General features: G+C 35.9%; 3 protein-coding genes across 3 annotated transcripts; all 3 read right to left on the bottom strand.

Moving 5' to 3' along the window:
- Positions 1-347: 347 nt before the first annotated feature.
- Positions 348-2,624, bottom strand: LOC117909312. The gene is made up of 4 exons (XM_034823305.1): positions 2,227-2,624; positions 1,564-1,747; positions 1,053-1,146; positions 348-964 (listed from the first exon to the last, which is right to left on the bottom strand). Exons 1-4 carry the CDS (start codon positions 2,571-2,573, stop codon positions 567-569), a joined length of 1,023 nt encoding a protein of 340 aa, XP_034679196.1. The 5' UTR covers positions 2,574-2,624; the 3' UTR covers positions 348-566.
- Positions 2,625-5,140: 2,516 nt separating this feature from the next.
- On the bottom strand, positions 5,141-6,379 carry LOC117909244. The gene is made up of 2 exons (XM_034823196.1): positions 5,884-6,379; positions 5,141-5,422 (listed from the first exon to the last, which is right to left on the bottom strand). The coding sequence occupies exons 1-2, from the start codon at positions 6,293-6,295 to the stop codon at positions 5,370-5,372; spliced, it is 465 nt and encodes a 154-aa protein (XP_034679087.1). The 5' UTR covers positions 6,296-6,379; the 3' UTR covers positions 5,141-5,369.
- Positions 6,380-11,872: 5,493 nt separating this feature from the next.
- On the bottom strand, positions 11,873-14,288 carry LOC117908425 (multiple organellar RNA editing factor 9, chloroplastic). Its single transcript, XM_034822005.1, has 5 exons — positions 13,915-14,288; positions 12,742-12,839; positions 12,583-12,648; positions 12,306-12,482; positions 11,873-12,219 (listed from the first exon to the last, which is right to left on the bottom strand). Exons 1-4 carry the CDS (start codon positions 14,262-14,264, stop codon positions 12,307-12,309), a joined length of 690 nt encoding a protein of 229 aa, XP_034677896.1. The 5' UTR covers positions 14,265-14,288; the 3' UTR covers positions 11,873-12,219; position 12,306.
- Between the last annotated feature and the right edge of the window lie 678 nt (positions 14,289-14,966).

The raw sequence follows: 14,966 nt of genomic DNA, 5'->3' as shown, positions 1-14,966 counted from the left end.
GAGTTCTAAGACAGCATGAGGTAAGAACTAGTCTCAAGTCAACTCTTTCCTATCATACCGAATGCAGAGAAATGTAACTCAAGCACCATCTAATGACACCACAATACAAAACCTCTGGTAAATACAACTTCAATAGACAAAAATAAACCATCACCCAAAATACAAATAAATGAAACCTAAATGCCAGAGTGCAATTCTTCACAGAAAAACCCTCAAGCTAAGTAACAATCCAAGTTGGGAATCTCATGGTCAAAACTAAAAAAAAACACTAACACCCATTCAAGCAGCACTTTGGGAGATACCACATCAAATGTAAATCTAATAGCATTTTTAGAAAGCTGAGAGAATTTAGAATAGCAGCAAATGGAACAGAGGACAGCTGATGGCATAAATATTAGCCCAACACCAACAGACTTCAAATCCGCTGTACATAAAAACTTAGTCAAAAGAGTCTTTTGACTACTAATTCATTACTGCGATGTATATAAGATATGGACCTAATTATTCATATTGGCATCCTAATAAACCAAATACACATATAGGATAGGGTTCGTAAATTCGACAAATTAAACCCGTTTCATCACCACCACCATGATAACCATCACTGCCAGTCCTGTTAAGGATGCTCCAACGCCCATATTCATGACCTGTCCTTCCGGTTTTTCATTGGAATCTGGAGATGACTTAACATCAGCAGCTGGTCGTCCAAAGATGTTGCCCACTATCTCAGCCAGTGAAAGCTTCATAGTCTCAAGCAGAGACGCAAACCAGGAACTCAGGCTTCCAGAATCCCCTGCATCTGATGAATCTTCAAAGCTCTTTGGGGTTTCCTTATTTTGAAACCTGCTTCCAGAATCTCCTTCATCTGATGAATCTTCAAAGCTCTTTGGGGCTTCCTGATCTTGAAACCCAGTATCTGCAACAGATTCCTCCACATCGAGACCCATACTGGGGTAAGGAGCACCTGCAAACAGCAGAGGGCAAACTTAATTTGGAAGCATCCCACATAATAAGAGCGGAGATCACTGCAAATGAGGTAACCAAATTCTCACATGTTTTTTGTGCCTGCAGGAATTCCACGAGCGCTTCATTTTGCATCACAGCACTCCAAACATTTGGGTCACTTGCAATTGAAGCAACAACATTCTAAAAACAAAACAAAAACCTGATATTTAGTCATACATGGGGAGATTATTATCACTGTCCTGCAACAGAAAGCTAACACAAATAGAAAATGGCTGTAGAATCAGATGTCCATACATAGTTGACTTTGATTAGGCATACCATTATAATCTATGCAAGGCAGTTCAATTTTGGAACTTCATTTGCATCTTGGAGTATTCTAAAATTAGAAAACATGAAATGGAGTTTAATTATTGGGGTTTTACCAAGGTTTACTATGAACTAGCCACCATGCAATTCAATGCTCCGTTAGTTGATGGTTGCAAACATTTCATTCAAGAACATCAGCAACTTAATCTAATAGCCCTTAAAACAACCCAATCAGAGTATCCCATTCATTAAATTCCATCATCACAAAGAAATAAATAAAATCAGCCTAACCTGTGCTGCAGGACTATCTTTCAAATATGCGAATGCCTGAATAGCATGTGCTGGCACAGTGGCCACTGTATTCTCAGTAGTAGCAACACATGCTTTGGTCTCCAAATGATCAGAGTTTGCAATCTGAAGCAGACCCAACTGCTGAACCCCGGATCTGATAGACCTAGACGGTGACAGATATAACCTGAAAATTCATGTTAAGCAACATAGTAAAACATAAGATTATGCTGAGAACGATCCAATTGGCAAACCCACCTATTATCAGTACTGAATATAGTAACACGTTTTGGACCTAATTGTTAATCCACACATTTTGAAACGGACCATAAAGCTTTGGTACTATGTATGATGGCAACCTAGAACTCCAACTGTGCACTATTCCCCTGTTTGGTTAATGAGAAACCAGTGGACAGGGGAAAATAGAATCACTCAAAAACATCCAAAGCTATTTTAAGAATTTTTTCCGTAATGGTGCTCTCCTTTGCTCTGCCTATTTTAAGAATTTTCCTGTACTATTGCTTTCCTTTTCTCCGTCCGTCTTTTTCTCGGCAAATAACCAGAGGTTGTATAGATTGAAAGTGATGAAAATGCAAAATTTTCTACTGAAACTGAAATAAAATTGAAATTATTCATCAAATATCATAGAATTATTAGAAATATAACTGATCCAAAGCATCTTTTAATTCGGAAGTGGCCTCTTTCGCCTCCTGAAGAGTCGGGACTCCTCCAAACACAACCCTAGGCAGCGGCTCACCGGTACCGACATTAATCTCCTCCTCGACGCTGGCGAACTCCCAGTCGTCAAGCTCCCACGACGGCCTCTGCACTGCCACAGGGGCGTCACCGAGCTTTGCGGAGGAGATAACAGAGGACACAGGGACCGTGGCTTTACGGGCCGCTGCGGCCATCGGTTGCTCCACCGGCTGGACAGCGGGAGCGCCGCGGAGGCCGGCGTTGACGACGCCGACTCCGGCCACCTTCGCCGCGGTCCTCATCACTCCACCACCCATGATGTTTTCTGCGAAAAAACAAACCCCCGAAATTGGCAAAACCTCCGAGCGAAGCTTCGTATTTAGAGAGAGATGGAAGATAAGAAGTTAAAGCTTGAGCGCGGAGAGAGAACGTGATTGGGATCTAGACACGTGGCTAATGCAGGGAGTAAGCTTAATGATGAAGCATGAAAGTCATGAAATCCAACGGTTGAAAATAAAACGATCAGACCAAATTTAATGGGTGGTTACATGATATATCCCCTGATTGTACGCCTGAAGTAACACACGGGTGTGATGAGTCGTACCGTTCCATGATTTGGTGGGCCAACCCCTACGAATTCTAGTTAAAATTAAAAATAACGAAAAAAAGGAATGAAGATGAGGATGAAAGATAAGATGTCATCGTATGACAAAAAAGGAATTAAAATTTTAATTTATGATTTTTTTTTTTAAATGATTCATGATAATGAAATGAAATTGATCTTTAAATAAATAAAATATAAATTTCTTTTTATTATATTCAATTACTATTTATTAGACAAGGAGATAATCACTCTTTATTATTAGAAAATGATAAAAAATAATATTAAAAAGGGTATTATTAAATTATGTCATTTAGGATTAAAATTAATTTTCAAATATGAATCATTGGGATTTTGAAGATTTAGTATTTTAATCTTCTTTTCTATATTTTAAGATCAATTTTTTTTCAATACAATATATGAGTACCCTTTTCCATAATGGATGAAAATCCTTAATTTGTGATAATTTTCTATGATATGTTTGAATTCTATTTTATTTGTAACCTTAAAAAAGTTAATAGTTATGAAGTATTTTTATTAAAAATATTGAATCACATTTCAAGTATTTTTTCATATTTCTAAAACATCCAAAAATATTTATTTTAAGTTAAAATACTTTTTAAAATTACTATCAAAGATTCAGAAAATAAAACTTGATTTAAAAATAAAATTTCAATCTTATCACTGCGTATCTATCTGCTATTAATTTAGATATGACCATCCAGAATCGTTATATCTATTTAAATTACTTCTTTAAATGTGTTTTTTATGAAAACTTATAAATATTTATTTCAACTTTACCTTCTCAAACCAAATTTATTTAACAACATAAATTAAAGATAAAAAAAAATTGTTAAAAAGGAATAACATAGTTCAAATAATAATAATAATAATACAATTCCTGGTAATGGATTAAGAAAACAAGTATAGATTTCAAAAGCAAAATTAAATATTTGTCCTTTGGTATTTATTTATAGTATTCATAAATTAGAACCAATGTATAGTTAACTTTTGGGCAGGCCAAGTAAGTATCCAATGCCCACCAATTGAATACCGTATGGATAATAATGAATCATAGTAAAATGGTTGAACTTTAATTATTAAATTTTAATCTTATATTTGATAAAATTAAATAGTCCAAGTTGAGGATGATGATTAAAAAGTGACAGACAGAAGAGACCATTCGCATGGGGCCCTAAAACATTGAGATGACAGACCGACCTTCAACGAATAGATTCCAATATGGGAAATATCTTTACAGATGGCAAATCCTATCATTATAAGGCCCCACCCTCCAAAAAAAATAATTCTTACATTTTTTTTATCATACATATGTATAATAATTTACCTGGCCGATTGAGACATTTTCTTTTAATATATGCTTTTGGCATCAAAATGTGTGACATCCTCCATCGAAATCTTCACATTGTTACAAAATTGATCCTGGATTCTAATCCCAAGATGTAAAGAAATGAATCCATCTATGTGACTTTCCTACAAAATTTGACTTAATGAGTAGTGCCCCCTTTGTCACAAATTTAAAACTTGCTTTTGACATGAGAATAATTTTTTAATTTCATCAAAACCCATTTTGCAAATCATATTTCAATATTATAAATATTTTTAAAATTATTAAATTTTGTTTTAAAAAACAAAAATAGAATTATTAGAAATCATGTCTATATATATATATATAGAAAATATCTAAAAATAGATGAATATGTGAAAAGTGAAAATTTTTGGAGGGATTCTTTTTTGAAAAATAGAGAGAGACCATAGGATACCCCGTAGGAAGCTGCTGTGTGGACCCTACCTTTCCCGCCCATCATAAAGCAATTCCATTCTCCCACTAGGCTCCCAAATTCCAATAGAATATAAACAAAAATGAAATTCCCAACCTTACTTTTTTCATAATTCCAAATTTACATCCACGGGCCCCTTTTTCCTCCCACTATTAAAAAAAAAAAAAATCATACTATTATTAGATAATTTTATATTTGAAAACAAGTTAAATATATTGTTTTTAGAAAAACATTTTAAAAATTTATGCTTTTTATTGAAAAATTTTTAAAAGCATATCTAGAAATAATCCTAAGTTATATTTTGAATATCTTAAAAAACAATAATTTTCAAATATAAAAACAAAAATCTATCTCAAATTTTAAATTTTTAAAAAATATAAAATAAATTCACTACCATTGATATTTAAGGAGAGAATAATATAAAGAAAGGAAAAATAAATTATTATCTTAGACATTAAGGACAGATACTTTGCTTTGGTTATCAACAAATCCTTTATCTTTACAGATTAAAAAAAAGGGAATGGAAGAAAAGTTAGAAGATTAGAACTTCTAATCTCATTACCAAAACCAAAACTGGATTCCATATTTCCTACAAAATCATCTAAAAAACCCTAAAATTATGACTATATATAATTACATTATTGATTATTCCTATTATCATTACATTTTAAAATCAAAATTCCAAAATGGCTTCCCATTTTTTTTTTTTTCTATCTAACAAACTCGAATCCTTTCTCCTTCCTCACGTTCTTCTGTAAAGAACCTGCATCCAAAAAAGACGTGATTTAAAATCAATATAAAATTATATATTGGCAAAAATATTCAAAGGCTGAGGAGTGCTTGTACCTTGTATTGTAACTGATATTATTTTTATTTTTGGTCTAAAAGTGTTGTACCTTTGAGTATTTTTCAAAGAAAAGTTTTCTACATGTTCTCTGTTTGGTCGCCGAGAAAATTCAGAAAAGAAATGAAAAGTAAAAGTGCTTCATTTTCTGCTGTTTAGGCGATAAGAAATGGAGCGTCAGGTTTTTATTTTCCAGTTTCTTGTCATTTTGTTTTCGTGGTTTCTCAGAGATAAAAAGGAAAAATGATCAGTTTTTTTTGGAGGAAGAAGAGCCATGGATGAAACATTAAAGGCAATTCCGTTACAAGATCAAAGAAGATATTTAGAAAAGAAAAAAAATCAATTCGCTGAAATGAAGAGAGATCCAGACACAAATTTACCTTGAGGTTTGCAGTCAGGTGGATCCTCAAAGAGCGAAAGCGAAAGCTGCTTGTGAGCGAGGCCGATGTCGAACAAAATCAAGCCAGAGTTGGGATCATCGACGATGATGTCCTTAACGGGAAGCCAGAGAAAGAGCTCCTCCTGGGTGAGACCGACGACTCCAATGAGGCCGCCGTAGCTGAGATTGGCGGTGACGACGCTGTCGAAGTAAACTCTGGTCTCGAACTTGGTGAGGCAAGGCCCGTCCAGGAATACCTGGAGGCGGCCATCGGGATCGAGGGTGTAGGACCGGACGGCCTTTGGCAGGAGCCCCGCTGGGAGGCCACGGGAGCGGAGGAGGTCGTGGATGGTGTCGACGGCTGAGGAAAGGGAGAAGAGGAGAGAGAGGAACCCCAGAACAGAGAACGCCATGAATGACGTCGGGGTTTAAGAAGGTGGTTTTGTGAGCGAGGTGATGAATCAGACGATGAAGGCTAGGAATGGAGGGAGCATGGCAAGTGGGGAGACGGTTTAAAAAGGGAGGTTTTATTTATGATTTTACTTAACTGCCCTCTCGCGGTGGTTGCCCCGGTGGTTGATTAGGGTTCCATGATTTGTTTTCTAATGCGTCATTTATTTGGCTTACAAAGGGGTTTTGGCATCTTGGGTTGCCCCTTAATTAATTTTTTTTTTCCTAAAATGACCTCAAAATAAATATTCTAAATATGAAGCCCATTTGGAGGGTTAAGGTCAAATTTTGAATTTAGTCTTTATTACCAACCCAAAAAATTTTAAAAATTATTGCCTGAAGACAAAACTCGATGCTTTGCATGGAGTGGCACCTTCTTACTTGCTTGCCTTTAAAAATTCAATGTAAATTGTTGTTTTCTCAACAGAAAGAGAAAGAAAAAGTAAAATATGAAAAAAATAAATGAATAAAAAATCCCAAAGTGGGTCCCGTCTGTTTGCATGATATATACATGTCAACCATGCAATAGTAGAAGCTGGTCTGCTCTTTAACCCATTGCAGACAACTTAACCCAACCAAGGTTACCACGCAAGGGCATTTTCGTCAATCAACATATCTCCCGGATTTTGTGCTCTTAGCCGTGTAACGGCAGCAGCCAATGTACTCCGATGGTCACAAGTGGTATTCCAGAAGTTTTAGACGCAAGTTGAGAGTAAAATGGTAATATTATAGCCTATGGTTATTTTGGGTACGATTCGGTTCCGTGGAATCTGTGCCAGATCTGAATGGCAACGGAAGCTTAACGCTCGGAGGAAATTACGAAGTTCTGAAGACTTATAAATAAGAAGGCACGGGAATGTCTGTTATTCGCCGTTTTGCCACTGTGGGTCACTGGCAGGGTCATTTTGGGAATAAAAGGGTAAAATTGATGATGATTATAGGGCAGAGGGGCCTGTATGTGTGGCACCCCACGGCCTCATTATTTATGACACGTGGAGGCGAGTGAAACCGGGTACCCCTTTTGCAGGTTCGTTGATTCGTTTGTTTTGGCCCTCTGGGAAAGCATGGGCTGGGAGTGTGGACTGGGAGAGCCGGTTGCCAGTTGGAAATGGCCCACGTGTGGATTATAGGGGTTCCCCACGCGTGGTATAGAACTCAGCTTTTCAATAATTAGTGGACCAAGATCGTAAATTTCGAAATTTTAAGAAAGAAAAAAAGTTTTTTTTTTTTATAAAAAAAAATCACTTCAAACTATTTTTTTCAAGTATTTTGGAATTAAAAATATTTTTTTGTAAAAAAAATACAAATATATTAAAAAAAAAAAAAAGAGAACTAAAATAAAACTAAATATTTACGAATGGAAACAAATTGTACCATTTGAAATAAAATCCCCATTTTTTAGGAAAAACAAAACAATAATAATAATAATAATAATAATGGAAGAATATGGAGAAAAGAGATGGCAATTGGTGGTAATGATTGATATTCCTCCGAAGCTGAAGCAAGATTATTGAAAACAAAAACGCCAAAGAGGAAACTGTGGCACACCCACAAAGCCTAACAACCTATGAATATAAAAATCATAGACTTTGAATTAAAAAAAGTTGTGAAATGATATTAGTGAATAATAAATAGGCATGATGGTGTCCAGACATGGGATTGGTCAGTCATGTGAGTGCATCCACAGAATCAATCACGGGTCATTGGTTTTCTCCATAGCAAATTTATAGTGAATCCAATGTAGTAAAATCCAAAGGGAAAAAGTGGTTTCTTTTTCACATATTTTCTTATATGAAATCATTGGCTTGTCTTAGGTTTGTCCTACTTTCCCCTCTTCTCACGTAATACACGCACTTTAATATTTCATGTTTTGGTAGTGGATACTGGATATAGTGACTTCCAGTTGGAGCTTGGAAGGGAAGCAGAGTAGGCGTAAGAGTGGGGTAGGATCAAAGGCGGAGCCAGTCTTTGGTCATGATATTGACGAGCCATTCCTCTTAAAAGTGGTACAGAGCTTTGACTGGCATCATGTGGATAAGGAGAAAGCGACTGTCGTGGTTTTTCCATGGTGGGCTTTCTGCTTTTTCTTAATGGGTATTGGCCCTTGAGGCGGTTGCAGAGCTTCTCTTCAGAAGCTGATCGACTGATACATGGTGGCAGAGGGCGTGGAAATGGCTTCTCAGCCTGTCAACATTAAAAACAGCAATGTGTAACGGGTTTCAACATGGATATGGGATCTGGTGAGCTGTTGGTTGGTTGTGCATTGGCTGAGGGGTTTGTCGAATTGAAGGCATGAATGCATAGTTGTTACATGGGGATGTATCAGCCGATGGGTAGTTTGTGCAGCAGAGAGGTTATGAAGAGAGAGAATAAAGTTGCAAAATGCATGAGGATTGTTGGCTCAACGGGGTCGAAGACTCATTCGAATGGTGAGCTCAACAACTCCCTCATCAAACTGGAAGGCGGGCATGGATCTTGTGCAACATAACCTGTTATGACGGAAGGTTGGGGTACACCTGTACGATCTTCCCTTCCACAGTCAAGTTAGTAAAAGAGTAGGAAGGAGGACGAAAGCAATGTATGAGCAAAGGGTTGGCGGAGGAGTACGATGTTGGAACAGTGTGCCTTTTCGAAAGAAAAAGCAAATGGTGTAAATCCCAAGAAAGAAAAGGCCAATGGTGTAAATCCCATACCGGAATGGGATTGAAACCTTTTTTTTTTTGGGTTTGTATTGCCTCACTTAATTAGCCTCATAGGCTTATTGATAGGAAAGTGGGAGATTCATGCCCCAAGGGGCCCCAGCCCACTTGAATGGGATTTCAAGTGGTTTGGCCCAGGAAACTATAATATGCGCACAAACAAGTTAACTAGTATTTTTCTACATGTCCTAATGGTCCCTACTCAAGATTTTAGTTCATGGTGGCATACGTTTTAAGGGATATTTTGGGTATATAATTCATAAGCATATATAATAAAGTTTTAGTAAAAACGTAAAAATGTATTAAATCTTATGAAATGACTTTTTGAATGGGCTAATTAATTCATTAGAACCTAAATGGGTTGGATTATGTAACCCAAACTTGATTTGAGTTCAAATCGCTTAAGCCCACAAAGAAGCTTATCTAAACCCTTTTAGGGGGAGAGCTTTAGTCTTGTAATTCAATTTTTTGAAATTCTTGAGAGAGAAGGATATCTTTTTCTTATGCCAAGACTTGTGGAGGGAGAGATAAGGTGGAAGATTGTTGGATAGATGAGTTATACAACGATCATTATAGTTTTCAAGTTTCCATCGGATGAAAATCGATTTAAAAACATCCAAATTGCAAGTTTGAGCTTTCTAACACTAAATCTTTACTTTATAATGGTTTCTAAAACCATTTATTTCAACTACGATAGGTCTAAAGTGCCCTTGGGATAGTTGCATGCACTTTATTTATATAGAGCCAATGAACAAAGTAATTCAAAGTTCCTAACAACTAGTGTTAGATCCCTAAGTTAGGATTTTGCATGTTATATCTATTTTAGGGTATGCTTATTTTTCTTACAAGGTTGTTTATTCATCCTATAGCTTAAAAGTATAAAAAAAAATGTGTATTGATATTAATATGATGAACATATTTGTGATTAAATGAATATAAATAATATTTTTTTTCTCAAGATGGGTTGTAAGCCCCATAAGAGGTATAGAATTTTTCTTTGTTGTAAAAATCCAATTTTTACATTAATAGATTGGTTGTAAACTTCAATTTGAAAAGAGTATAGGACTTTTCTTTTCCTTATAAAAGTTCATTTTTTTTTATCAATTTATATAACCTTGGGAGAAGATGGAAGCGATCAAATCATTCTAAAAAAAAAAGAAGAGTTCTTGGATGGAATCACAACCCTGAATTTGACTCAAAATCGAGGGTGTCTTCCATGCATTTCATAGGGCAAGCCACTAATGGTTTTGAAGATTAGGAAGTTACCAATCCAAAGCTTTAAGTGATTCACAAATTAGAGTTAAAACCAAGGAGATATGGCTAATTGAAGCAACAAGTGTACGTTGACACCATCTTGTTGAAGAGTTTGAGTGCCTAGATAAGAGCTCAAGTGCAGGCAACAATGAAGCCGACATGGGAAGAGGGGAGAGTTAAAACCAAGGAGATATGGCTAATTGAAGCAACAAGTGTACGTTGACACCATCTTGTTGAAGAGTTTGAGTGCCTAGATAAGAGCTCAAGTGCAGGCAACAATGAAGCCGACATGGGAAGAGGGGGGGGGGGGGGGGGGGGGGCTCAAAAATGGCTCTTTGGGAGTTTTTAGTTTAGGCTTCATTCAGATTTTATTCAAATTTTAATGCAACAAGATTCTTCATGGAGAAATATTGTTTAATTATTTCTTAGTTTATTATATGTTATTTATTATATTGCATTAATACATTTTCATGAGAAGATTTTCTTAAAACCATTTATTTAAATTGGTTGTTCCTAATAAGAGTGTTATTCATTTTGGTTCTGATACAAGTGATTCTCCAAGCTCTCCCCATGAGAATGAAAACTACAAGAGAAGAAGGTATCTAAGATGATCCTCCAAATTCTCCTCTTGAAGACAAGAAGGAAACCATCTAATTTGGACATGAATAGTTCAAAGATAAGCAATCAAATAACAATTCTTTCAGCACAAGAATCTCATGATAAAGAATCTATGATAAAAAAAAAATTACAAAAATATTTTGAAGTTTTAGTAATTAAATGAAGCTATAAAACATTTTGAAAATACTTTTCATAATAGATTGTTTAATTCATTTTAAGGAAATAAATATTTTTGCAAGTTTTTTATAAAGAATATTTTATGAATTATCAAAAGATAATATTTTTCTTAATTAAATTACTATTTTTAATAATTTTTATTAAATAATTAAAAATTATATAATATTAACTTTATTACCTGTCCCTAATATACCAGTGGTTAATTGCCTACCATTCATCTTGGAGACTAGGGTTCATTTGTAACTTACACGTGTCAATTTTGTTATTGTTCTCTTGGGGATTTGTTAGAAGGTTGCTATGTTATAAATACTATTTTTCTGTTTTTAATAACAAAAATCCATTTTCTAAACACAATTTTCCATTTTTAAGTTCTAAAATACAGTTCACAATTAACATAACAGACCCCATAATTCCTCCCCCCCACCCTCCTTTTTTTTTCTCCTTAGTTTTGCCGAGTCCTATTTATCATTTTAACCAATAGGTGGATCAGACCATAGAAAATGAGGCAAGAACAAGGGAAAAGGGAATTTTGCAGCATAAGAAATTATATAATCACTCATACAGGTGAAAAGAAATGATATAGCATCCAAACAAGAAGATAAAAATATGTCCTAACCGTTCATTTCAATCAGGACCAATGAGGAGATCACCCACCTCTTGGACCACCCATTATTGGTACCCTGCATAATTCACCATGATGAACTTTTGCAGGCAACAAGAGGAATGATGCAAGGAAATGGTAAATGGAACAATAGCTCAATGTCTAATGGCAAATCTAACAGTACAAGAACAGAAGCATGAAAGTGCAGGTGCCTATCAAATTCCACAATTAGTTCAATCCATACATCTAAATATCATACTTCCAAAGCTAAACTACACAGGAATAGTTTGATCACACAAATGAGATACCATTAAAGAGGTAGATTTGGATTAACTAAATATTCCTCAAGTGTTATCTTCCATCAAAGTTCTTACAGGCTAACAGAACATTTTCCATCGCACGACAACCATATAACCTGAACTCTACAAAAATCTAAGGACGGATTTGAGTATCCACTGACAAATGTCCTCATATGTAACTAACCATTATCCATTGTAGATCAGTGTAACAGCCACCTCTAGAGAAAAATATTAATGAACTGCCAATACAAAATAAAGAACAGTTACTATAAAAATCATAACAATACGATTTATAGAAACATGCGAGGTATCTAAAATTGGATACCTCATCCAGAATTTGATTCTGAGCGGCTTGCTTCTTGTCGTGGTCGTCTTTTTTCAGCAGGAGGGCCATCTCTTCGTCTTTCATATCTTCTGCTCTCATATTTTGATTCTCTTCGTTGTTTTGGCTGGTAAGTAGGGTATGTGCAAGGAATGATCTCCCCATTTATGTATTTATCACCTAAAAACCCACAAGATGAAAAGGAAGATAGTATGACCATTAGCCACAGCAGTAAAGTAAAACCGTTCCTTAATTTCACCAGAGAGTTGAACAAACCAACCTCCATAATCCTTATTCTTAACATCTATGTATGAATCTGGCAGCACCCAAAGAACGCCAGGCAACCCTACATAAATAAGGAAACAGTGCAAAGTGATTCTCCAAAACCCATGCAAGGGACCGTCTATTGAACAGTCAAGCACTGGCAATATTCACCTACCCTTGAATTTTTCAGATGTTTCTTCAGACACAGTGCATTGGAACCCAGTATATGTGGTGGTGCTAAAAGCATACATATTCTTCTTTGCTTCTTCCATGCTGTGCAGAAAACGCCCAGGTGAGATCAAGAACAAAGAACCATCAGGTAAAACACACTCAACAATCTCCCTAGTTTGAAAAAGTTCAACACTCTTCTTTTATCCTCAAAGAGTTACAATTTGAAATCCATTAGTTCAGTGCATAGGGCCATGTTATTGAAGCATCAAATGGCAGTACTCTATACAACTCAATCTAGCTTAGCCTACACTGGAGCTTTTAGATGCATTTGTTGTATCATCATCTTCAAATTAACATGGCACTTAAAGTGAAAAAGACAAAAAAAAAAAAAAAAGGGAAAAAAGCAGGAAGAATATTCATTCTCTTCCCATCTATGGCTTCCACTCTTCCCACTGATTGCTTTCTAAAATCTCGAAGATACAACTAACATGTTTCCATGTCAACCCAAGAAAAGATTTTGGACCCAACATGCAATAAGGGGTTCATTTGATGAACCAATCATAACCCTCTCAAAACAAGAAATATGTAGTCATTTATTGACTCCAAATTTATTTTTATCTCTTATTTTTCTTCACTTTTTCCTTCCTTTAACTTTCCTTGATATTTTCTGCTCTTCTCATTGTTTTTCTTTTCTTTGCATTTTAACTCGAATTTCCTAGGAACCAAACATAGCCTAAAGAGAAAAAAGAGGTTCCCTGAATTGACTAACACAAAGATTGTATTAAACCTATAAAATGGTAGGTTAGGTCAACACTGAGTAATTTCGAATCTCAAATCTCATTGGAGAGTCCAACATTTCATTTCCAAGATTCCCTCTTAATACCAAGCCATGCTATAGGTCCAGCAAACTCGCCCCTTCTCTTATTCCATTACACATACAGCATAAATAACCCTGATTTTGTGAAAATTTATATCAAAATACATCTAAGCATTTCGGGAAATAAATCATTTTTCTTTAATTAAAGAGAAACCACAACCATGGAATGAAAATTCAATACAAGGAACACGCTATTATCCCATAACAAGTTCAAATGCCTAATCATTTCCTTTTTCTTTCATGTCATTTTCTCGACAATCAAACAGAGGACAGGAAAAAGCGAATCGCAAGAGAGAGTACCTTCCCAGTACAGTAGCGAGCGTGTTGAGATACGTATCGATCATCTGCTCTCTCGTGGGAGCCGGGTCTTTGGGGAACTCCATGACAATGAGCCAGTGGTTATAGTCACAGCCGGGTAACATAATCGTTTCTCTAGGTTCATTGCTGCTGCTCCGCTTCGATGAGTACTCGCCATCGCTAACGGCGGCTCGAATCGGACGTACGGCGCCAGAGCGGGAGGTGAGTCGCGGGCGAGAGATTGAGTTGAATCGGAGGGGAAAAGCGAGTTGGACAGTGGACCTAGGGTTTGGGTGGGAGGAGGAGATTAGGGTTTTGAAAGTGAAGGAGGTGGTGGTATATGTGGTCGCCATTGGAGAGAAGTGAATTGCAGAGATGAGGTTTGGAGTTGGTATTTATGTTTGACCCCCTGGGCCCCGGATATTTCTTCTGGTTCTTGGGCTGAGCCCAAGTTACATTTCAGGTAGGTGGCTCCTCAAAACGACGCCGTTGAATATTCTTCGTTTCTACTTGAACTTTTTCTGTTTGTTTTATTCTTGTAGTTAGGTTCACCTATCCAGCCCTAACCCAACCCAACATTTGGGTTGTATAGATAATCATTTTCAGGATTGAGTTTGATTTAAATTTTTTCAATCTAGACTTAATTTGAGTTAGGTTTGGACCAATGCCAAATTTAATATTTTTATAATATTTATAATGCATGTTACAATAAAGGATGAATTTTGGTTATAAGTTATTCCCCCTTTACTTCTAAATATTATTGCAGATGTATGGTTTATTTATTTTTCTTCTTTGTATTAATTAATTTTACTCTATTTTGCTGAATTGGATTTCTTTGCAGGGGTAGAAAATTTGTTGTTGTCTCTGTTCTATCAAAGGCTCTAGGGATGTCGGAATAGAAGAACACTCATCTTAGGATGAACTTACTACTTAAATGCTTTTACCAGTTATTCACTTAACACTTGGCTACCTAGCTTTTGCCGAAGACACAATAATTGGTATGCTAAAGGTGCATCCTTTTTAGTATTTTCATACCAAGAAAATGTCATTTCAAT

This window comes from Vitis riparia, chromosome 19 (assembly GCF_004353265.1).
Source record: "Vitis riparia cultivar Riparia Gloire de Montpellier isolate 1030 chromosome 19, EGFV_Vit.rip_1.0, whole genome shotgun sequence".
NCBI classification, from domain to species: domain Eukaryota; kingdom Viridiplantae; phylum Streptophyta; class Magnoliopsida; order Vitales; family Vitaceae; genus Vitis; species Vitis riparia.
The sequence above is the reverse complement of the archived record's forward strand: the minus strand, read 5'-3'. Positions and strand labels throughout refer to the sequence as shown.